We start from the raw sequence: 23,943 nt of genomic DNA, 5'->3' as shown, positions 1-23,943 counted from the left end.
CCAATTATAGCTCAGATACCAAGTCACAGAGCTAGCAGGGAGCAGAGCTCGGACTCTGATCCTGAAGTTGAGGATGGGGTTTGAATCTCAGCTTGTTACTTACTAATTTGAGACCCTCCACAAGTTACTTAATGCTGAGCCTTGATTTCCTCACTCAGAAAAGGAGATAATAAATTTCCTCTTTGAGATATATAGAGATTAAATGAGATAACATGTCTAAAAGCCCCAGTGATTAAAAATAGTTATTTAAAAAAAAAATAAAATAGCACATAATATTAACATTATAGCAATGAAGGCAGAGCCAAGGAAAATGTGTGGTTCATGTTAAAAGAATGTCTCCCAAGTTCATTCTTTTATGTCATGTTGTGAAGGTAATTTGATTCCAATGTGGAAAAATTCCCTAGCGAGAGTTCACAAGACAAAACCATATTTGACATGTAACACAGAGAGACTGAGTGTTCTTCCCATCAAATGAGGCCCTTCCAGCATATGGTATTTTTGCTAATCAGCTAACTGTACATTGGGATATCATAAAAGACAGAACAGGCTGACACAAATTGGAAAAGAAAATAGAAAGATCACACTGAAGTCATCCCAAATGGGCTCATATATTTTAATCATTCTGTATTAGCTTGCTGCATCTTCAAATATTTTATTTTCAAATCAAGTCACAGCTGTGTGTACTTTAGGCTGTGGCCGTCATAAACAAATATGAAGAGAAGCAGAGTTAAAACAGATGAGTATCAATGGTTATCCATTAGTCTGATATAATTGAACACAAAAGACCATTAAGAGACTTGAAAAAAAAATGTTAGAAATAGGACTTCAAGTATGAGCTTCTGCATAACTGAATGACAGCTTTGCTGGTGCCTGTTGTCTAGTTTGGTCAAGGTTATATTGTTTTTGGGAAGCTAGTCCTCCCCCTCCCAAGTGACTCCATTGATAAGTAAAGAAGGTAGAAGGTTTCAGAATATGAGAGCCAGATTTCCATGAAACACAGTCAAAGATTGTAAAGTAAGTACCCAGCTCTTCTATACAATTGGAGATGCATTGGACCATGGAAACTCACCCCTCACCACCACCACCATTGACTGGTTTCTGTTTTTTGGCAGGGAAAGGATTACCATCTTTACTGTCTCCTCTCATCCCTACTCCCTCCTTTTTCAATTCCTCATCTCTCTCTCTCTAAACACCTGGAGTTGTCCCTTGCTTGGGTCTAAAAGTCAGTTTAGTGTCTTAAATATCAATCCATTCCATAAATGACAAATTCGGTAAAATGCATTTACCTAACGTAAGGGATGCCATATCCAATCACTTGGTACAAGGGCAACTGGAGAGAGACCACGTTTGAAAAGTACACCCACAGAGGACGGCTGCTCTCACACTCGGAGCCATCATGCTGTGAAGTATCCTCAGTGGAGACGGTGTGGAGCTGTACATTCTTTTTTCTTTTCTTTTTTTTTAAAATATATTGTATTGATTTTTTACAGAGAGGAAGGGAAAGAGATAGAGAGCTAGAAACATCAACCAGCTGCCTCTTGTACACCCCCTACCGGGGATGTGCCCGCAACCAATGTACATGCCCTTGACCAGAATCGAACCCGGGGACCTTTCAGTCCGCAGACCGACGCTCTACCACTGAGCCAAACCGGCTTCGGCTGTACATTCTTTAACACTCAGCTCACTGTCTGCTTCATTTTCTGATTATAAAAACTGTTTGCTTAGATCAGAAAAATCTGAGCTAGTAATTCAACTGGGGACACAGGTCAAGAGGTAAAACCCAGCTGGGTTGGGGGAAGAGCCAAGTCTTGAGGCGCCTTCCTCTTGGTCACTCGGGACTGGGGGATCTGTCCAGATTAACTGTGGAGTTTCTCCAGAACAGCACGAACTTCCTCTGGGTGATAGTTCCAAGGGCCAGGCCCCCCCTGCAAGAGAAATAAATCAGCATTCCCAGATTTCTGACCTGCAGGAGATCTGGGCTAATGATATCCATGTGGTAGGCATCAGGATGGTGTTGTCAGTGGCAGATGCAACCATGAGAAGATGTGCGAGATCACGCAGGGGAGTGTGTGGAGTGGCCCCACCATTTAGGACAGGACAGAAGTAGGAGGAAAACCGGAGTGGGATAAAGTGAATAGTTTCAAAGGGAGAAATGGGTCTCTACAAATACACTCTTCTTCTATAATCTTCCATAATCATACCTCAGACATATCTTCTCCACTCCTCACATCAAGTTCTATTCACTCTACATCAGAACCGCCCCTGCCTCTCCAATCCCACGGCCTAATTCAGCCCCTTCCTCTTCTATTCGGGCAGCTGTCTCACCTCCTGACAATGCCCTGCTCTCTCCACTCCATTCTCACCCAGTAGCCAGTGATCTTTCTAAAGTAAGGATCTGATCATGTCTCCCCCCTGCTCAAAACTTCTCAATGGCTCTCCTTTGCCCTAAAATGAAGGCCAAACTCCTTGGTCCAGAATGGGACCCCTGTAACTCAAGAGCCCTCAGCTCTCCATTCACACCCTGCCCTAGCACGCCTCAGTGCCTTTGCCCACCCTGTTCTCAATATCTGCAATGATTTTCACTCAGCATGCTCACATGGCTGGCTCCCGATCCCTTAGCCAAGCAATTATAACTTCCTTGGGAAAACTTGCCCTTCCCCAAAGGCTGGAAAACTGCCTGAGAGCTAAATCTGTCCTGATGCCTCCATACCCTTTCGTTTACGTTTTGTCTGGGCCATTTTTGTGACACCAGGGGGACTGAATTGTGGAGACAGGGATTGTCCCCCGCCCTACAGGAACGGTTTGCTGACCCTGGCTCTGGAGCCTCACAGCAGTTAGGATACGTATGACACTCTAGTTGGGTTGGGTCTTCCTTATCCCCTAGACCCGTGGTCGGCAAACTGCGGCTCACAAGCCACATGTGGCTCTTTGGCCCTTTGAGTGTGGCTTTCCACAAAATACTACAGTCTGGGCAAGTCTATTTTGAAGAAGTGATATTAGAAGAAGTTTAAGTTTAAAAAATGTGGCTCTCAAAAGAAATTTCAATCATTGTACTGTTGATATTTGGCTAATGAGTTTGCCGACCACTGCCCTAGACTGTGAACACTTCAAAGAAGGTTTGGGCCATTTTAAATTCACTTTTTTGTGTGTGTGTTCTCAGTGTTTTCACAGGGCCTACCCCAGGGTAGGGACACAGTGCTCAGTTTGCCTCAGTCCTGCCATCTTAGAATCATGTCTCAGGGGAGGACTGGAATCCTCAGGCTCTGACCCTCAGCACTCTAGAGATTCATCCTTAAGTCGTTTCTTATTTCAACTGCATTCATAGGCCACAGAGGAGTATCCCCATGGCTCAGCTTTCTGTGCTCTCCAAGGCTGCAAATCCCTTCAGCAGCTACCAGACTAGGTCTCTGACCTCTCAGGGGAGGTCAACAGGGCCCAGGGGCCAGAGGCTGTGTTATGTCCCTCCCTGGCCAGGCTGGAAGCCTTGAGAGGAACACAGTCCTTCCAGAAAAGAAGCCTGGACTCAACCTCTGTCTTGAACCTCTGCTTCAGTATTTCTATCTCTGAACTTCAGGGTTTGTGTTCTTCCCACTTCCTTCAGCCCTCCAGTTTCAGGCCTGCCTCAGAGATTAGCTGCTGCAGACCTCCCACTTTGACTCATCCCATCCAAAGGCCTTAGAATTAAAAATCAGCCTGGTACAGAGTGACCTGGGGCAAGTCAAATCCCCTCTGAGCATTGATTATAAAATGGAAACAATATTCTCTATCTCTAAGTTTCAAATTAAACCAGAAGGCTGCCAGGAGGCCCCAGCTTCAGCCTAAATGCTAGGGATTTCCCTGTGCATCATTTCGTCCCCTGAGACATGGGAGCCAACATCTCCATTTTGCAGAAGAAACAGGAGCTCCAAGGAAAGAAAGGACCTATCCATGGTTACATGACTGGTAAATGGCTGGGCAGCTGTTTGAATCCAGGTCTGCTGATTCTGATATGAAGCCCTTTCATTTTTTGCCCTTTGCCCTCCCTGGGCCCCTGCCCTGGGGTGGGGGTGGGAGTGGTCACCACCTTGTAGAGGATCCTGCCCTCCTGGAGCACGTAGAGCCTGTCGGGCAGCGCGGCGTAGAGCTGGCTGCTCTGGTTCTCCATTGAGTCCGCCACCACAGGGCACCGGGGGCTCCTGTCCAGCAGCAGGTGGGCTGCCTGAAGGCGGTCCTGGAGGTTCCGGTGGTTCCTGATGACCACGTTGTTCTTAAAAGCCCAGCCATCTGCAAGAGAAAGGCCGAGCAGTGGACCCCACAGCGTGGTACACACTTCCTTTAGACTAAATAGCCCCCACTTTTAACTGGGGGATCCCAGATTGAGGACCCATGATTTGGCCCAGTTTCCTATTATGGGTAAATACATGAGATCAAATAGGGAGTTAGTCATTGATCCAGAACTAAAGTCCTCAGCTCCTGGTATCCAGATCAGGGCTCTTCAATGTAAGACAATCCAACAGACCAGAGCTTCTCAAACTTGAATGTGATAATGAATCAGGGATCTCATTAAAGGAGGATTCTGATTCAGTCTGTCTCGGGTGGCCCTGAGGCTAGCCAGCTCCCGGGATGCCAAGGCTGCTAGTGCCTGGACCACACCAGCCAGGACCTAGAGCAGTGTTTGTCTAAGTGTGAGCTACCCAGACCAGTAGCATCAGCATCTCCTGGGAGTTTGTTAGCCGGGCAGATTCTGACTGACCAAGAATGAATGCGTCAACCATCAGTTTTAACAGTCTTCCAGATGATTCTAACACATGCCACCATTTGAGAACTACTGCTCTAGTGTCTGGACAATTTTCCTCTTCTATTTATTCTCCGCCAGAGTTCTTTGCAAAAAACAAATCTGACTATGTCACTCTCCTGCTTAGAGCTTTCAGTGGCTCCCTATCACCTTCAGGATAAGCCCCAAGCTCCTCAGTATGGTCTACCAGGTCCTGAGTGACCTGGCCCATCTCTCTGGTCTTCCTCCAGCCTTTTGCTCCAACCAGTGTAATTTTGGGAGATCCTCGACACACTCACCCCCAAGCTGTCTCTCACTTCTGCCTTTTTCTTCGCAGCTCCTGCCTCCGGCTGGACTTTCTCTCCTTGTTTGCATACTGTGGCTTCTGCTGCTGCAGCTGATGTGTTAGCTCTCTAACAGCCTTAAAACAAGCCACGCAGGTGAGCTTAGAGCCAAATACAGCTATTAGCCTGGCAATGACCTCCTGGTCTTACTACCTTTCAGGCGTCTTCAAACTACGGCCCGCGGGCCACATGCGGCCCACAGAGGAGTCTGATCCGGCCCGCCAGGTTTTTTGGGCAGTGAGCGCAGCCGAGGTGTTACAGTAGGAATTAGTAGTTCATATAGTCCGGCCCTCCAGCTCTCTGAGGGACCGTGATCTGGCCCCCACTTTAAAAAGTTTGAGGACCCCTGAACCTAACTTATCGTCCAGAAATCTCTGAGAATGATTCCTAACACAAAATTTGGTCTTTTTTTTTTTTTTTTTTTTTTTTTTTTCCTGATTAAACACCAATTATGAGCCCAACTCCTTAGCATGGCATTTAATGATCCCTGTCATCTCTCCCCACCCACATTTCCAGTCACGGCTGCTAGTCTTTTCACGTCTAGCTAGAGTAGACTCCTCGAATGATGCTGACACCCCTCTGCCCTTTCTCCTTACCATCTCTTCCATGTTTGAAATCCTACCTGTCCTTTTAAGGCTCAACTCTCCACAGGGCTGCTCAACGTTGGCACTAATGACATTTCAGGCTAGACAATTCTTTGTTTTGTGTGTGTGTGTGTGTGTGTGTGTGTGTGTGTGTATAGCAGGGTATGGGACCATCCTGTGTGTTGTAGGATTTTGAACTGCAACCGCCCCCCACCACCTTCAATTGTGACAACCAAAAATGTCTTCATATATTGCCAAATGACCCCTGCAAGACAAAATTCCCCTTGGCTGAGAACCATTCTCTAACATCATCTCCAGGAAAGTTTCCCTGACATACTAAGTCGTGTGATTTTGGGGCAAGTTTTCTAAAACTCTAAGTTCTCAATTTTCTTATCTGTAAAATGAGTTAATAGGACCTACTAATTAATAGAACCTACTAAGTAGCTGACTGTGAGGCTTAACTCAGATAACTATGAATGGAATACCCAGTACTCAGCCTGCTTCTTAGGACCTGCTCAAAATATGTTGGTTTATTTTGTCTGACTGCCCCAAGTAACAGAAAGGTAGGAGAGAACCCAGTTTTTATTATATGCTGCAGATTTTCTGCTACTTTGCTCTGAAGACGTTTCCCCCAGCCCCTTCCAAACCAAACCATTTAAAGCTACTTGAGTTTAAATGGAAGGAGATTTTCAATTGACCTCATTTGCCAGGGTGCCCTTCTGCTCACAGGAGGTGGCACTTACTAGCTAATGGGCCCACAGATGGGAAAGTTGCTGTGTCCCCTTCTACGTGCCCCATTTCTGAGGAGCATGGGACCCAGACAATGTGGTCAGGGGTTCCTATGGAAGCCACATGGCCTGTGCTTACAATAATAGTTATCTTCCAGGGTAATATAAGTTGCTTGAGTCCATCGGCAGAATTTGCTTCACCTCCTTAGTGTTTCAAAGTCCTCTACTCAGAGCCCTTCCCCCAAGAAAAAACAGTATTTACAGTATTCATTACCTGCCCCACGACATCAAAACTTTGTAGATGACAACAGCACCACGTTTGGGCAATTAGTCCCTGGAACTTCACAGCAACCTCCTGCGGCGGCCAAACAGAGCTGCTCGCCCCCATCCTGCCACTGAGAACATGGGGGCCCAGACAGGAGTGCTGACTCGCATCCCAACTTCAACTGTGAGTTCCTTAGGGGCAAGAACTGTGTGCATGTTTCATCTCTCTAGCCCCAGGCCACCACAGGGCTGGGCACCTAGCAGGCACATGTTAAATATTGCTGACTGAGTGGTTCTGTGGGATCAGTGTTGTCATCCCATTTTAGTGGCACAGAAGCTGGCATGGAAGGTACATTGGCCCCGGCTGTGTGGCCAGCATGCAATGCAGCCAGGACCCAGGTTTAGGCCTGAAACTCCAGTCTGCTCCTCCCACCACATCTCCTACTTTCCCATAATTTACCTGGACAAACGTGATATCTGTGAAAAAGGAAACTGATTGTTTTGGGCCCCAGATCCCAGACATCCTGGGATCTGAGGACACTGGCTCTGTGTACTTCAGTTATGGGGTTCAGGCCATACCCACTTCTGTCTGAGTGACAGAAACAAGTACCCTGGGGAAGGAGAAAGAAATGCCCCAACCAGGAGTGGCAGAGCACAGAGGAAAGAGGTCAGGTCTGTGTCAGGATAGGGACAGGAAGCTTTTCCTCAGTGGATGAGGTAGGCACCCTGGGCTAAGGGAAGGGTTAAACCAGCTGGGTCTGACTCGAGGAGAAATGGGTGAAAAGGCAGATATCAGGACCAGAGACAATTTCTGCGATGGTTTGACCACCCTTGTCCCAGTTTGCAACTTATTTTTTAGAGATTAAAGCTGGAGCCCTAGCTGATTTGGCTCAGTGGATAGAGTGTCAGCCTTTGGACTGAAGGGTCCCAAGTTCGATTTCGGCCAAGGGCACCTGTCCAGGTTGCAAGCTTGACCCCCCAGCCCCCAATGGGGGGCATGCAAGAGGCAGCCGATCATTGATTCTCTCTCACTGATGTTTTTGTCTCTCTATCCTTTTCCCTTCCTCTCTGAAATCAATAAAAAAAAAAATAATAATAATAATAATAAAATTTAAAAAGACTTAAAAAAAAACTGGACCGTGGTCAGCAAACTGCGGCTCTCAAGCCACATGTGGCTCTTTGGCCCCTTGAGTGTGGCTCTTCCACCAAATACCACGTGCAGGCACACATGTACAGTGCGATCGAAACTTCGTGGCCCATCTGCAAAAGTCCTTTTTTGGCTCTCAAAAGAAATTTCAGTCGTTGAACTGTTGATATTTGGCTCTGTTGACTAATGAGTTTGCCAACCACTGGCTCTAGGACCTTGCTACTCCAAGCGTGGTCCCAGAACCAGCAGTCTCATGATCACATGGGGAGGCCATGCCTTGTGGCTCAGCTGGAATCTGCATCTTAATGAGATCCCAGGTGGTTTAAGTATAAACATTAAAGTTTGAGAAGTGCTGGCCAAAGATAGTGAAATCAGCCTGGGCCGAGCTTCAGCCGTCAGCTGTGATGACACCAAAGCAGTATCTCTATTCAGCTGTAAAGACCACAGACACCTGTGGGCACCCACATTCTCTTTTACTGTTTCAATTTTATTACGGACATTTTTTAATATACATAAAAGCAGAGAGAAGAATATAGGAAAACCTCTATGTACCTATTACCCTTTGCTAATATTTTAGGTTTCCGCAAAGTCTTAATGAGGACAGGGGCTGCCAGTTAAATGAATAAGTTGAAAGCAATTTTCAAACCTTTGGGTACATATAAATCAAGATGCAATGGGCCTGAGGTAGGGCCCAGGAACATGAATTTTCAACAAGATGGCACTGACACTAGGGATCCTGGGACTGCACTGGAGAAAGCACTGCTGGATCAACTTTGCTGAAAATTAACTAATAGCAAGCTCTACACTTACAACACATGGAGGAGCCAGCAAGGCCAATACTAGCCTAAAGCCTCACTTCCCTCATTCACCCACCTTTTACTGGGTTCCAGCTCTGGGACATGGTGTCTGCCTGGTGCTGGCTGACAGAAACAAATATTGTGGGGATAAAGGGGAATAGATGACACTCATTCCACGTGGCCACCCAAGCCTCTTGCCTTCTTCAGTCTCTGGGTCTGAGAGTTGGGCTAAGTTCATGGATTTGATCCCACAAAAAGCAGGAAAGGTAGAAGCGTATCTGACTACTAACTCCAGCATCGCCCAGAGCTTGTTAGAAATGCACATTCTGAGGCCCCATGGGGGTCTGACTCGGACTCTGTCCAGTAGGCTGTTTTAACAAGCCTCCCAGGCGCTCCTGATGGTCACTAAAGCTTGGGAACCATGACAGAGATGAACCAAGATGTCCCTTTGAAATCTGAAGGGCTTAGGATGAATTTCACAAGTACTAGTAGCTAAATGGCAGTCATTTCACTTGTGACATTTCAGCTCTAAATTCCTTGTAATTGTGCTCATATTAGCTCCTCTCTCTCTCTCTCTTTCTCTCTTTCTCTCTCTCTCTCTCTCTCTCAAGTATTTTATTGATTTTTTTACAGAGAGGAAGGGAGAGGGGATAGAGTTTGAAACATTGATGAGAGAGAAACATTGATCAGCTGCCCCCTGCAACCCTTCTGCAACCCGTCTGGGGATGTGCCCACAACCAAGGCACATGCCCTTGACCAGAATTGAACCCGGGACCCCTCAGTCACACCCCGATGTTCTATCCACTGAGCCAAACCAGCTAGGGCTAGCTCCTCTCTCTTGATTTCCCTACTTATCCATTCAGAATATTAGGCACTCCCCCAGCTAGACCCTGTCACTCCAGGTATTCTGCTCTTTGCGCCTAGCCGAAAGCACAGACTGAAGTTAGCAAGTGGTGGGTAAACCTAGCAGGGACTGGGAGATGGTGGGTAAACTCTCTCCCTCGCCTCCTACACCTCTCTTCACTCCCAACCTGGGTGGAAGGTGAGCCAATAAAGAGAGGGCAGGAGGAGGTAGAGGCAGGGAATCTTTGTGTACCTGATGCATGTGCTTCTTCAATGTAAATGACGAGAAAATCTGCTATGGCGCTAAAGTCTTCAGTAAGTCTCTTGAATTGGTCAAATTTGAAAAGGAATGAAGGTCAGGTACAACTTCCAAAATTCAGCACCAGTGGCCTGTTGCCTGAAACAGAAATGGAACCATCTCCGACCAATCATTTACACACAGCATTTATTTCACAAGCATTTGCTTCCGCCTCAATCCTCTTCTCTTTATTTCCCCCTCTAAGATGGACCAAGGGCACAGTGAAGAGGAGCAGAAGCTTAGAAAGCAGAACTTAGGAGAAGGTGGAGCCAGTTTACTCCTCTATAAAGTGAAGGGGTTTATCATGCGGTCTTAGGGGGCCGCCACAGTTGCTGGGTGAGGATGAAAAGAGTGATAAGAAGAGTCCCTTTGGGTGCAGTTTACAAGGCAAGCATACATCCATTCTCTCATGGGATGTGATTGGTATACTACAAGGCCGATAATTTTCTCCCCCGTCTTATAGACAAATTGAGTTTTATAGGCCTGTCTCATGTCAGTAGGTCAGCAGTGGAGTTAAAATTAACTCTGGCTCATAGACTCTCAATTCAATGTTCTTTCCACAATTCAATGTTTTCTCACCCACAAATGTACATAGTAATAATACTTTATAGGATTGTTATGAGAATTAAAGAAGTTCATACAGATAAGGGCTTCAAATGGTGCCTGGCCCATAGTAGGTGCTCAATAAATGTAAGCTGGTATTAGATATTATCTTCTCCCTGAGCCAAGATGTGGGGGAGGCAGTGAAAGGGACTCAGGAAGGGCAGTGAAGGGTGGGAGCAGGGCCAGCTACATAATGTACTGTGCAAAATGAAAACTCAGGGCCCCTAGTTCAAAAAATGGGGGGGAGGAGGGAGGAAATGCCATTTAGTATATCCTATATAATAAAAAGGTAATATGCAAATTGACCCTCACACAAGATGGCCACCTCATGTGGTCAAAGATGGCCACCACAAGATGGCTGTCAGGGAAGGGCAGCTGTGGGCAATCAGGCCAGCAGGGGAGGGCAGTTAGGGGTGACCAGGCCAGCAAGGGAGGGAAATAGGGGGGAACCCAGGCATTCAGGGGAGGACAGTTGGGGGTGACCAGGTTGGCAGGGGAGGGCAGTTAGGTGTGACCGGGACAGTTGGGGGCAACCAAGCCTGAAAAGGAGGGCAGTTGGAGGTTACTGGGCCAGCATGGGAGGGTAGTTGGGGGCAATCAGGCTGGCAGGGGAGCAGTTAGGCATCAATCTGGTTGGGAAGTGGTTAGGGGTGATCAGGCTGGCAGACAGGCAAGTGGTTGGGAGCCAGCAGTCCCAGATTGTGAGAAGGATGTCTGACTGCTTGATCCTGTGGGATCGGGCCTAAACCGGCAGTCGGACATCCCCTGAGGGCCCCAGATTGTAGGGTTCCCAGATTGGAGAAAGTGCAGGCGCCGGGCCTCTAGTTAAGATTAAGGATTTTTCTTATCTTCTGTGGTCTCTGTCTTGCCCTAGCCTGGTACTTTTTTTTTTTTTTTTTTCTTTTTTTAATAGCAAAGGTGGAAATTTATTGAAGAACAAGTACAGATTCCCGCATAGGGAAGGGGAAAGACTCTCACAGCACAGACTCCCACCTGTAGGGGGAGGGGGAAAAATGTCCCACAGAAGGGACTCCCAACATGGGAAGGGGAAGAAGTCCCGCCGACTTCCTGTTTCCACCGTTTATAAAGGCTGAAAGTCCCAGTGCCTTGATATCTCTTCTGATTGGTCATGATATCCTCAGACTAGTTACTATAGTAACTCCAGAGCTCAAAGGTGAGGTTTTCCTATTCCCTTTGGGCTTTCTTCTTCTTCTTCCTTTGAAGGAGGGGTTTCCTTACCTTTATTTTGTACATATAGACCTTCTGTTGTTTCCAGCTCCCTCATTCTATGGACATGTGCCTGTGGCAGCTTTCCAGCCCTGTGCTTCTTCCACGGCCCCCTTCATGGCTAGGATCTCTAAGATGTCCTTAAACATGTCCTTTTCACCCCTAGGCATCCCCATTCCAGCACACTGCGCCAGTCGCTGTTCCTCAAACATGCTCTGTCGACGCCGCCGGCTTCTCTCGGCCTCCAAGGCCCGCTGTGCCAGCCGCTGCTCCTCGGACATGCTCTGCTGACGGCGCTGCTTCCTCTCGGCCGCAGCGATGCGCTGGGCCAGGCGCTGCTCCTCCGACATGTTCTGGCGGCGGCGCCGGCTCCTCTCGGCCTCGCAGGTGCGCTGTGCCAGCAGCTCTTCCGCCGACATGCTCTGCCGGCGGCGCTGCTTCCTCACAGCGTCCGAGATGCGCTCCGCCAGCCGCTGCTCCTCGGTCATGTTCTGCTGGCGCCGCAGCTTCCTCTCGGCCGCGGAGATGCGCTGCGCCAGGCGCTGCTCCTCCGACATGTTCTGTCTCCGCCGCCGGCTCCGCTCGGCCTCGGCGGTGCGCAGCGCCAGCAGCTGTTCCTCGGACATGGTCCGTCGACGGTGCTGCTTTCTCCTGGCCTCCGAGATGCGTTCCGCCAGGAGCTGCTCCTCGGACATGTTCTGTCGCCGGCGCTGCTTCCTCTCAGCCGCGGAGATGCGCTGTGCCAGGCGCTGCTCCTCGGAGATGGCGTGTCGACGCTGCCGGCTCCGCTGGGCCTCGGCGGTGCGCAGAGCCAGCAGCTGGTCCTCGGACAGGTTCTGCCGACGGTGCTGCTTCCTTTCGGCCCCAGAGGCGCATTGTGCCCATAGCTGTTCCTCTGACAGGCTCTGCCCGGGACCCCGGCCTCTCTGGGCATCGCTTGCAGGGAGTGTGACTAGAGTCTGCTCTGCACGGAGGCTGTCCGGGACGCAGCCGCTGCTGCCGGCCGGGGTGGGTGCAGAGAGGTGCCTGGCCGGGGTGGGTGCAGGGAGGTGGCTGGCCGTGGTGGGTGCAGGGAGGTGGCCGGCCGCGGTGGGTGCAGGGAGGTGGCCGGTCGCGGTGGGTGCAGGGAGGTGGCCGGCGGCAGCAGCATGGGCAGCGGTGGGCACCGGAGCCCCTGGGGCTGGCTGCTGGCTCTCGGAAGCCGCAGTGGTTTCACCCACCGAGTGATCATCTTCGACCACGGAGTCCTCACTGACATCACCGCTTTTCTGCCACGGCGCTAGCTCCTCCTCCTCGCACTCTACAAACTTGTCCTTCGGCTCCAGCTCCTCCTCCTCGCATTCCAGAAACAGGTCGATGTCCGCCATGCTCCCGGGGTCGTCGCCGCCATCCCCGCTGCCGGCAGTCTGACCCAGAGAAGGCGCCATCGCCTTAAAGGAACCTGCACTCGGAGGCGCCGGGAGAAGGGGATGCGAGCAGGGGAGGGGACGGTGGTCTGACCGGGAGAAGGCGCCCTCGCCTTAAAGGAACATGCATTCGCCTTTGCCTTTAAGGAACATGCATTCGGTGCGGGGAGAAGAGGGTGGAAGCAGAGGAGGGGACGGTGGTCTGACCGGGAGAAGGCGCCCTCGCCTTAAAGGGACAGACATGGACACGCACTCGGCGCCGCCGGGAGAAAAGGATGGGAGCAGGAGAGGGGATGGTGGTCTGACCTGGAGAAGGCACCGTCGCCTTAAAGAGACCAGCACTCGCTGCCGCCTGGAGAAGGGGGTGGGAGCAGGGGAGGGGACGGTGGTCCGACCGGGAGAAGGCGCCCTCGCCTTAAAGGGACATGCACGGACAAGTACTCGGTGCGGGGAGAAGGGGGTGGGAGCAGGGAAGGGGACGGTGGTCTGACCCAGAGAAGGCGCCCTCGCCTTAAAGAGACATGCACTCTGGGAGAAGAGAGTGGAAGAGGGAGATTGAGTGGAAAACGGAGAAGAGGGAATCGTGGAAAGTTAGTCTACCTGAGGGTGTGAGGAAACCTCCCTCGGGTTCCAGTGATTTGGGATGGATCCCCGCCCCCCCCAGGGGGTCGGGGGTGGGGTCAGGGGCGGGGTAAGGGAGAGGGTGGGAGGGCCAAGGAATGAAGCTCTGTGCACTGGAGCTGGCGCTGACGACCCCCCCACCCCCCTCCCCGACCCTTTCGCCCTGCCTGGCCTGGTACTTTCTGTTGCTGTTTAATGTTGCACTCCCCTGGGCACAGGGATACTCACAGGGTGAATGCAGACTCTCACAGTCACCCAGGAGCCCCCAAATTCAGTGTGCGTGTGAATGTGTGTCTGCGGCCACTGGCTATTGGCGTTCCTTTCCCTCCAGCCACCTGACCAATGTACCACAGCCCAGCCAGGAACACAAAAACTTAGCCAGACATTTCTCCTGCCCACCCCAACCCACAGGAGATTACAAACTCTGCGCAGCGACATGCCAGATACCTTGATGTCAGGGGAGGTGGGCAAGAGACTCCTATCAAGGCACCCCAGGCACTTGCCAAATTGCACTCTGATGCTGTGGGCCCTGGATGGGGACGGCTGCCTCCACGCCCTGCACCTGATCCTGCCCATGCCCATGCCCATGCCCAGGCCCTGTGTGGGCCAGAAGGTGGCAGCAGGAACTGGGTGGGAACAGGAAGGAAGCTATATGGGATGGGAGTGGAAGAGTGGGCCTGGGAGAGCAGGGAGGCTATGGGAGGTGGGATCCTACAGAAGCCAGGTTCCAAGTGCCCAGGATATGTTCCATTGTTGCATCAGGTTACAAAGTGCAAATTCAAAGTTGAAACTATTAAGAATTTCAAGACAACTATCACAAAGCATTAAACCCCAAGCACAAGGCCCTTCTGAATGTGGGACCCCGTGTGTTCACTGGTCCCATGAAGCCTGCCCTGAGTGGCTGCCTTCTGTAACTCTCCAGCCTAGATTGGGGTGAAGTCTAGGGAGCTGCTAGCACCCTGTGGCTACTTATGGCCAGAGCTGAGTGTTAACTGTACACCTGTTAGAACATGCAGGTCCTGCCCTGGGACGTGGCCAGGCGTGGCCAGGCGTGTCTATATCCCCGAGGCTACTCATTGCCCTTGAGGGCAGAGCCTGTTCCTCACACCTCCTCACATCCCCCACCTGGAGCACACTTTTTTTCATCTACAAGCATTTATTCAGCACTTAAATATACAAGGCTCTCTGTGATATGCCAGGGACTCGGCAGAGAGCAAGACCAGCAGGTCTCTGCCTGCTCAATGGGGAGACAGGCAAAATATAAGGAAAGGTACAAATGAAGTAATTTCAAGTTGTGATGGTACAAGAGAGGCTAAAAAGGAGTGATCTGCTTTAGACAGACAGACAGGTCAAGGAAGGTCTCTGGTGAAATGTCTGTCATTTAACTGGAGAAAGGAAGATCAGCAATGAGCCAGGGGGCTAAAGGGAGGAGCAGCAGACAAAGGGACTCCTTGTAGAAAGGCCCTGAGGAGGCACAGGCAGGTTGGTGTGTTCGAGGACCTGTAAGGCCAGTGTGGCGGAAGCCAGGCTGAGGGAGGAATGAGAGTTGTGGAGGGAGAGGTAGGTATGGGCCAGAGCAGGCAGGCTCTCCCGCACTATAAGGAATGGTGCAGTAGGACTTCATGGAGATTCAAAGCAAACATGGTGGATATTTGTTATGATTTTGGCTGCCCATCTCCTAATTGTCCTTCCAACTTGGAATTCCCTATTTTGTGTATTATTTATTGATGGGAGAGTGTGCTCAGCCTTGCTCTATGGAAGACAGAGGAGCCAGGCCACAGTCAGTGACTCTGGTAGGGCTGATTGGACCCTCCCATATAGATATTTGATTCTGGAATAATTGAGATGATAGAATTCATCCATGGTCCAGTGGCAGTGCCCATGAGGGATGGTGGAGTCCCAAGGTGTTTATGGTTTCCCATAACAACCACAATGAAAGCAGCATCCAGGCCTGACCTTTGATGCTAGTAGATAGTGCAGGCCTAGTGCTCCAGCTGTGATTGATTCTGGGGATCTTACAATTTTCTAATACATTCCTTTGTATATGTGTATGTGTGTGACCAAGAAAACCATAGTGGCCCAGCTGGTTTGGCTCAGTAGTTGAGCATCTATCTATGAACCAGGAGGTAACGGTTCGACTCCTGGTCAGGGCATATGCCTGGGTTGCGGGCTCAATCCCCAGGAGGGAGGGGTGTGGGAGGCAGGTGATCGATGACTCTCTCTCATCATTGATCATTAATGTTTCTATCCCTTTCTCCTCCCTTCTGGTGTGTGTGTATATATCAGAGAGGAAATATATCTAGAGGCCTGGTGCATGAAATTTGTGCATGGGGAAGAGTTGTCCCTTAGCCCAGCCTGCATCCTCTCCAATCTGGGACTCTTCAAGGGATGTCTGACTGCCTGTTTAGGCCTGATCCCACCACCAGGATCAGGCCTAAAAGGGCAGTCGGACATCCCTCTCATAATCCAGGATTGCTAGCTCCCAAATGTTCACCTGCCTGTCTTCCTGATTGCCCCTAACAGCTTCTGCCTGCAAGCCTGATTATCCCCTAACCACTCCCATGCCAGCTTGATTGATGTATAACTGCTCTCCTGCCAGCCTGTTTGCCCCCAACTTCCCTCCTCTGCTGGCCTGGTCACCCCTAATTGCCCTCCCCTGCAGGGTTGATCGCCCCAAACTGTCCTCCCTTGTAAGCCTGGCCCCTTTAAACTGCCCTCCCTTGCAGGCCTGGTCCCTCCCATCTTCCCTCCCTTGCTGGCCATCTTGTGGTGGCCATCTTGTGTCCACATGGGGGCAGGATATTTGACCACATGGGGGCAGCCATCTTGTGTGTTGGAGTGATAGTCAATCTGCATATTATTCTTTTATTAGATAAGATAGAAGCCTGGTGCATGGGTGGGGGCTAGCTGGTTTGCCCTGAAGGGTATCCCAGATCAGGGTGAGGTGGCCTGAGCGAGGGGCCTGTGGTGGTTTGCAGGCCAGCCACATCCCCTGGTGATCCAAGTGGAAGCCCTGGTATCTGGAATTTATCTTCTACAATTGAAACTTTGTGGAGGCAAGCCTCCTACTCACTCTGTGGCAGCAGCCATTTCTATTGGAGTTTATCTATTTTCTATAATTGAAACTTTGTAGCCTGGAGTGAAGGCCTGAGCTGGCCAGGGCTGCAGAAGTTTGACTTCTTCCATTGCCCGGGGCAACCCTAGCCTCCTGCTCTTTCAGCTCAGTGGCTGCCGCCATTTCTGTTGGAATTTATTTACCTTCTATAATAGAAACTTTGTACTATTGAGTGGAGGCCTCGGCTGGCCAGGATGTGTGGAAAGCTTGGCTTCCTCCATTGCTGGGGAAACCCAAGCCTCCCTCCTGCTCTCTGTGGCCACAGCCATCTTGATTGGGTTAATTTGCATACTCGCTCTGATTGGCTGGTGGGTGTAGCAGAGTGGTGGTTAATTTTCATATTACTCTTATTATTAGGATATATGTGAAATACAAAGTGAGTTTCTGTTGCTTGCAAGCCAGCCTCCTGAGGCTAAGGAGGGCTGTATAATAAAAAAATGATCAGGTTTTTATAGAAGATCACCCTGGCTGTTCTAAAAAAAAAAGGGACTGAGGTGAGAATGGAAGCTGTAGAGGAGCAGTTGGGAGCATGGAAGGAATTCACATGAGAGACAATGAGAGCATAGGCTAGTGTGTGGGCAGTAGAGAAGGAAAAACTGGAATTGACAGGATTTGCTGATGGATGAGTACCTTGCTTGTGATTTACTTGGTTAGTTATTTCTTCACCTATTTCCCCAAAGAATTTGAAGTAGCTTAGGAGGCATAGAAGAGGAGGGAAATGTGGAAAACATAAATAGGCTTTCAGGTTCCTGCATTATAACAGTTGATATTTGACTCTGAGTTTTCTATGGCCAATTAAAGGAAAGTATTGGTTCTAGTCATCATTTTTCAGTATATGAGGAGAAAGCAGGCCAGTTTCTTTGGAGATGCACAGTTCTCCCTGTCCTTGGCTCACAGATTTTCTCTTAAGAGGCCCTAGAGTGTTGCGTGGGCCTCTGTTGATGCTAGTGGATTACTCAACGAGTCCTTGCCCCTGTGACAGGGTTGCTCAGGCCTCAGCAGGAGACGCTCAGGGGCCAGTCATGGACAAGTGGCTGACCATTGGCCTCTAATTCAGAAGACTAAAGGTCAGGACCAGAGTTAAATATTAGCTGACCGGAATTTGTTATTAGTTGAAAAGAAAGAAGATTCAGCACTCACTGATTAGTACCTTAGAAGATACAGAGCCATTAGTTTGTTTATATTGTGGTGGGTACAGTGATGAGTATTGAGGGCAAAGTTTAAGCTCAGTTCCCCGCTGTCCTGGTAAAAGAGAGAGGAAGGACAGGTACAAGGGAGTGGCAGCGCTGAGGGCTGACACTCTGCCCATGTCCACAGGCCATGGTGCAGAACACACCTGTCAAGAATGTAGGGCAAAAACTGTCAATCAACTCATTCGTAAAAATGGGAAAACAGCTCTGTAGAAGTGCTGGACTCAAACCTACCATCCTAAACTCCCCCCCCCCCCAGACCAGTAAATTAACCCTCATACTGGACTCTCTCAGCACAGAAAGTCCATTTATAATTACTACATGACACCTCATAAATATGCTTAGAGAGATTTTAAATGATAGTAAACAAGGGCTGAAATAAACCAGTTTCAGATTAACTCCTAGGTACCTAGAAAGTAAGTCATCAGGCTTGCCTTCCACCACAATACACAAGTTAATGTTTTGGTGTGTGTGTGTGTGTGTGTGTGTGTGTGTGTGTGTCCAAAGGCATGTGTATGCCATATCTTTGCATGTGCACGCAGAGGATAGGTGGTGACTGAGAATTTTTCTGAGCCTCTGTTGTCTTACTCAATGAGAGGAAGTGCACTGGCTGAAAATCAGAAGGCACACGTTCTAGTTCTGGCTCTATTAGAACTAGCTGTGTGACTCTGAGCGAGTAATTTACCTCTCTGGGCCTTTGTCTATGAAAAGTGAAAGAGTTGTTTTAGGTTATCCATAAAGACTCTGCCAGAGCTTCTCTTCTGTGGCTCTAAAATGAGTTCAAAGTCTACAGCAGAGCTTTTTGTGGCTCCATGAATTTCCAAAACAGTTACAGGATGTCTTTCTAATAAGCAGACCTGATCGTGTTAACTCCTTGCTTGAAAATCTTTGTAGAACTCACCAATACCCTCAGGATAAACTCTACTCTTTGGTAAGACACATGACCTCCCCACTCCCCAAGCTCTAGTCCTTGATGATATCTCCATCCTCATCCTTCACCCCTTTATGCCTTCCACACTCTGCTTCTGCCCAGCTGCCTGATGCCCCTCCCCATCTCGGACCTCTGCTGCTCCCTCCTCTGTCTTTCTCTGTGTCCACCCACTCCAAGGCCTCACTGTCCCTAGACAATCATCTCACCATCATCCTTTCAAGGAAGCCTTCATCTGAATACCCCACCCCACTTCCTCCAAAACTCTCTGCTCCCTCCCCCACTACACTGTCTCCCTCTCTGGGTTATGAGATCTACCAGACAGAGAGCAGTCGTGTTGCCCTCAACACTGATCACTGCACCGACCACACTATAAATTTTACCAGGATCTGTTATTTCAGGGGACTCTGGGTTTATGTGTTGAAAGCCAACTTTATTTCATAAATAGAGTTTTCTTTTGTCTTTTAGCCTCTTTCTTTCTTCTTTCTTCAGTCTCAGATAAATAAACAGCCTTCAAAATGTGAACTGACCCACTAAAAGTAAACAGTTAAAAGAGGCAAGTAAATTCTGTGAATTGACCATGAGGCAAGGTGGCTTTCATGGAATTGATCGCTAGGTGATTGATATTCAGCACATCAGCCTGGTTCTATCACAGTGCTTGGCACATAGTAGGTGCAAAATAAAAGTTAGTTGTTACTATCATTACTTGCATTATCAGTGGCCACTTGATTAATATTAGTTGAATAAATAGAGATCATTTGTGCTCCCTGGTTTAAAGTCATGAGGCAAAACAAACAAACAAAACAAAAATAAACCTCTTGGCTTTCCCTTGCTTGCAACACTTTCCCCTTTTCCGTTCTCAGGTACAAAAATCTTATTCTTCAAAGCCTAGTTCCAAAGCCGCCTCCTCCAGGAAGTCCTCCAAGCCCTGCAGGTAAAGTTCCTAGCTTTATAGCCTCCCCCATCTCACAGAACTGCAAGCATTTGTATATTATGTCCACCTGTTCTGTAGAACTATAAACTCCTTGAGCGAAGGAGCAAGTGCTTACTTAACTCTGTGTCCCTGGCATATAGCTGAGAGCCTGGCACATAGGACGTGCTCATGAGTGTTTTTTGGGGGTGCAATGGGGAAAAAAAACAAAACAGGAAGTAGAAGCCCTGATTCTGGGTCTGAGTCAGTCAGTCACTGGCTCTGTTACCTTTGCCTCTCAGTTTTCTCCATTTCCTTTCTAAAAGGAGAGGAATGGATGAAGTCAACATTTCCCTTTGGAACCATGATGATGATAGGCATTTCCTCTGGTGGAGTGTGGGAAGGGTGTGTGTGTGTGTGTGTGTGTGTGTGTGTGTGTGTTAGGAAAATTTGTCAATGCTGTCAAAGTTTTTCCAAGTTTTGTTTGTTTGCTCTTAGGCTTTGGATCTTCTCAGGGCCTGTTATATGTTCACGCCCACTATGAATTTCCAAGAGAAGGGTTTCCCAAGCTACTTCGACCAGGGGACTCTATGTAATACAACATATTTGTGGGACTTGGGTTCTAAAGAACGCTTTTAAAGGCACTAGATGAGCCAACTGCCTCGGGACTTTCTCTACTCTATCTGCTGTGTCTAGGCCCTGGGAATTCAAAGACGAATCAGGCACAGCCTTGTTGCAAGGCTTCCCATTGGGCAAGAAGAAAGCACGTATGCTTCGGCAACCCAAGGCTGGGTAGGAACAGTCAGTGACGGAGGAGAGGGTGCAGACGGAGAGCCATGCATCCAGAAGGGAGAAAGCATCTGAGATGGCTTCACAGATGGGGTGGCAAGAGAGGAGGGCCCTGAGGATGAGGGGGATTTGAGCTGTTGCCGATGGAGTGGGAGATCCAACAACTTCAGCAAAGAGAGAGGAGGAGAGCACCACAACGTACAAGATCCAACAGCTGTCTGCAGGCGGTGAGCATGAAGGGAGGTTGCAGGTAAAGTTGGGAAGAAAAGCTGGAGTCGGTCCAGAGAGGACTTTGGGCACAAAGCACAACCCAGGGAGGACCTTGAGCATGCATCCTGAATGCATGGGCCTTGGGGGAGGGTGCTGAAGGTTGGTGAGCTGGGATGTCCATGGGTCAGGAATGTGCCTGTGGAAGGGTATCTGGAAAGAGGGGGAGGAGAAGTCCTGGCAGGGAGAGCAGCTGTGAGGACAAAAGGAGAAAACTGATTGGAGAGGGCTTTAAGAACCCAAATAGGCTGAGCTGGTTTTCCTGGAAGAGACAGAGAGCACAAATACTTACTCAGCAAAAACCATGAGTCAGCAGCAGCCCTGGGGGCACAATAGTGGGTTAGAGCCATGGCTAAGGTGACCAGACATTCCGCTTTTGGCGGGACAGTCCCAATTTTTAACAATTTGTCTCGCATCCCGTGGCATTTGTAAAAAGTCCTGATTGGAAAGAATCTATCAAAAAATCGGGACTTTTTTAAAACGTCGCAGGACAAATTGTTAAAAATCGGGACTGTCCCGCCAAAAGCGGGACATCTGGTCACCTTAGCCATGAACTCCACCCGGACAGCTTTTGGGCTAGTGAGGGAGATAGACATTAATCAAATACCCACACTATTATTACACCTTGTCCTAGTTTGTAATTATGAAAAAAACTTAGCATGTTAAGTATACAAGAAGGGGTAACCTGTCTGGGGAAGTTGAGGTTGACCTAATGCAGGAAGTGTCACTGAGCAGAAGTGGGAAGGATGTAGAGGAGTTGACAGGGCATAGAGGAGGTGAAGTGCATCTCAGGCAGAATGACGGTATGGTAATAGCAGTGCTGGGGGAGCTGAGGGCCAGTGTGGTTGGTTTGTGGTTTGAGTTCCTACAAGGAAAGGTGCTGATGCCCCTCCGAAAAACAGAATCCAGGAAAAGCCCTGGTTTCTGGAAATACAATAGGAAGTGGACACGAAGCAAAAGCATGAGCAGCTGGAGCAGTAGAAGAATCCAGGACTTTCCAACCCACCTCCCACCCGCCTTGCACAGCCCCATTCCAAGCAAGCTATATCAGCCTCCTGACCTTGCATGAAGTCCCAAATGTTACACCTCTGTCCGGACAGGCGGACCACAGGGCAGTTTGGTGCTAGACCCCCTTCCTCAGCCTTGTCCTCTAATCGTTGCCAACGGACCTTCAGGACGAACCAGAAATACTGGGTGCTGAAGAGGGTTGGAGCCCAGTTATCATAGGAGAAGTGCGGGTTCTTCCGGTTCATGGCCAAGATGTGCTGCTTGACTCTCCCGGGAAACAGTTTCAGCTGTACTTTGCCCAAGGTCACATGCAGGGCCACCTGCACGAGTATCCAGAGCCTCTTCAGCCACAGCCCTGGCTGAAGCAGCCCCATCTCGGCACAGCCAGAGCTGGCTCTGAGGCTGATGGACAGAGACGCAGCAGCTGGGCCACAGTGGGCGGAGCCCAACAAAGGTGCGGGGTGAAAGTAGCCCCGCCCCCCCGCCACCCCACCCCCACCCCCCCCTCTGCCAGGAGGAAGCGACCTGGACAGAAGGTGTTTGCCTTCCTGTCAATGGAATGGAAAATTCCCTACCAGGTGCTTCATAGATCTAATTATTATCATTCCTGATCCTTTGCCTTAACCTTTGAGGGATTCTTGGGCCTGGAAGACTTCAGATCTTAAATTCTCCCTCTGATAAATGTTCAGGAACACTTTAAAACATCACACTTAAAGGGACTCTGTGGTCCTTTAGGAAGATTCTGTTGCAAGCAAGTATGTTCTAATGTTAATTATTCTTTTAATGAAGTAAGTTCTGCTTTCACTAATGAAAGGTGTTTTTTCCCACTCACAGCTTCTGGCTGTGGTTCTGGAGGCAGAGGCATCCCTGGAGTATTTGGGTCTGGAGGGAGCACTGGGCCTTGGACTTCCCTTAGTGCTGGGTCAGAGTGTAAACACAGCACTCTCCATCTCCGTGGTGTGGTGGTTTAGAGTGGGGAAGAAACAAACAGAAAATTACCACTCTGTTTTGAAAGTCTTTGTAGTCTACCGTTTTGTTTTTAAAGATCTATGTAATTGGCTGAAACTGGTTTGGCTCAGTGGATAGCGTGTCGGCCTGCAGACTGAAGGGTTCTGGGTTCTGGGTTCCGGTCAAGGGCATGTACCTTAGTTTTGGGCACATCCCCAGTGGGGGGTGTGCAGGAGGCAGCTGATCGATGTTTCTCTCTCATCGATGTTTCTAGTTCTCTATCCCTCTCCCTTCCTCTCTGTAAAAATCAATAAAATGTTTTGTTTTTTTTTTAAAAAAAAGAAATACAAATCAGCAGTTACAAAATAGTCACGGGGATGTCAAGTGCAACCTATTTTGGTTCTCCCTCACCCACATATGGCTTCAAACAGTCTTAGCTCTTAACACCAGGTACATCAAAAAAAGGAAAAGAGGTCTGTGTGTGGAGACCTCAAAAGAAAAAGATTCAAGTGGAGCCAACTGTCCATCCCTGACTTGCAACCCCTGGAGCGAGGATGAAGTGCTCCCACAGTACCAGGAGCCTGATGGGAATGGGTATATGCCCATGGGGTGTTGAAGACACCTTCTAGAGTATGGCTCAGCTACGTGGCCTCCAGCTTTTCTCTGCACACAAAGCCAGGGGACTGAGGCAGGGTCACATGCAGCATCTAACCACGGCTCCTACTTTTCAGAATGTCTCCTCTACCACTATCCCTGTCCATCAGAGCAGGCTCACCACCTTCCCTTCCCCCATTCTAAGTGAGGGCGGTGGGGAGATTCACCCAGTGGTTCTTTGCTGCCTCAGGGCAGTAGAGGTCTGATTAGCACCATCAGCTGGGCTCACCTGCCTTCCCATACTTGGGCAGACAAGTTAAGGAAATCTGGACATTTGAGCTCCGAGTTTTTTAACCTTGACACCATTGATATTTTGATCTAGATACTTCTTTGTTAGGAGGGGGCTATCCTGTGCATTATAGGATGTCTAAAAGCACCATGGCCCTAGCATCCAACAAGCCAGTGGCAACCAAAAATGTCTTTAGACATTGCCAAATAAATATCCCCTGGAAGAAAAATAGTTCCCAGTTGACAGGCATTGTTTTCGTAAAGCCAGTGCAATTAACTTTGATACTTGTC

At 49.2% G+C, this 23,943-nt stretch overlaps 2 protein-coding genes across 2 annotated transcripts; both read right to left on the bottom strand.

Annotated features, from left to right (window-relative positions):
* Positions 1-1,705: 1,705 nt before the first annotated feature.
* DIO1 (iodothyronine deiodinase 1) lies at positions 1,706-22,239 on the bottom strand. The gene is made up of 3 exons (XM_045584628.1): positions 21,875-22,239; positions 4,064-4,263; positions 1,706-1,925 (listed from the first exon to the last, which is right to left on the bottom strand). The coding sequence occupies exons 1-3, from the start codon at positions 22,194-22,196 to the stop codon at positions 1,857-1,859; spliced, it is 591 nt and encodes a 196-aa protein (XP_045440584.1). The 5' UTR covers positions 22,197-22,239; the 3' UTR covers positions 1,706-1,856.
* LOC123652720 (translation initiation factor IF-2-like) lies at positions 9,722-15,765 on the bottom strand. Its single transcript, XM_045584626.1, has 2 exons — positions 11,601-15,765; positions 9,722-9,857 (listed from the first exon to the last, which is right to left on the bottom strand). The coding sequence occupies exon 1, from the start codon at positions 13,013-13,015 to the stop codon at positions 11,648-11,650; it is 1,368 nt and encodes a 455-aa protein (XP_045440582.1). The 5' UTR covers positions 13,016-15,765; the 3' UTR covers positions 9,722-9,857; positions 11,601-11,647.
* Positions 22,240-23,943: the final 1,704 nt, after the last annotated feature.

The sequence above is a fragment of the Pipistrellus kuhlii genome, unplaced genomic scaffold (genome assembly GCF_014108245.1).
Source record: "Pipistrellus kuhlii isolate mPipKuh1 unplaced genomic scaffold, mPipKuh1.p scaffold_m20_p_2, whole genome shotgun sequence".
NCBI classification, from domain to species: domain Eukaryota; kingdom Metazoa; phylum Chordata; class Mammalia; order Chiroptera; family Vespertilionidae; genus Pipistrellus; species Pipistrellus kuhlii.
This window is presented reverse-complemented; position numbering and strand designations above follow the sequence as displayed.

Excerpts from the sequence above, each read along its gene's own strand:
- DIO1 (XM_045584628.1), bottom strand. The coding sequence starts at position 22,196 with ATGGGGCTGCTTCAGCCAGGGCTGTGGCTGAAGAGGCTCTGGATACTC. Across the intron at positions 4,264-21,874 it reads CATTTGGGACTTCATGCAAG|ATGGCTGGGCTTTTAAGAAC; the intron begins GTCAGGAGGCTG and ends TTTCTCTTGCAG. Across the intron at positions 1,926-4,063 it reads AGGGCAGGATCCTCTACAAG|GGGGGGCCTGGCCCTTGGAA; the intron begins GTGGTGACCACT and ends TTTCTCTTGCAG.
- LOC123652720 (XM_045584626.1), bottom strand. The coding sequence starts at position 13,015 with ATGGCGCCTTCTCTGGGTCAGACTGCCGGCAGCGGGGATGGCGGCGAC.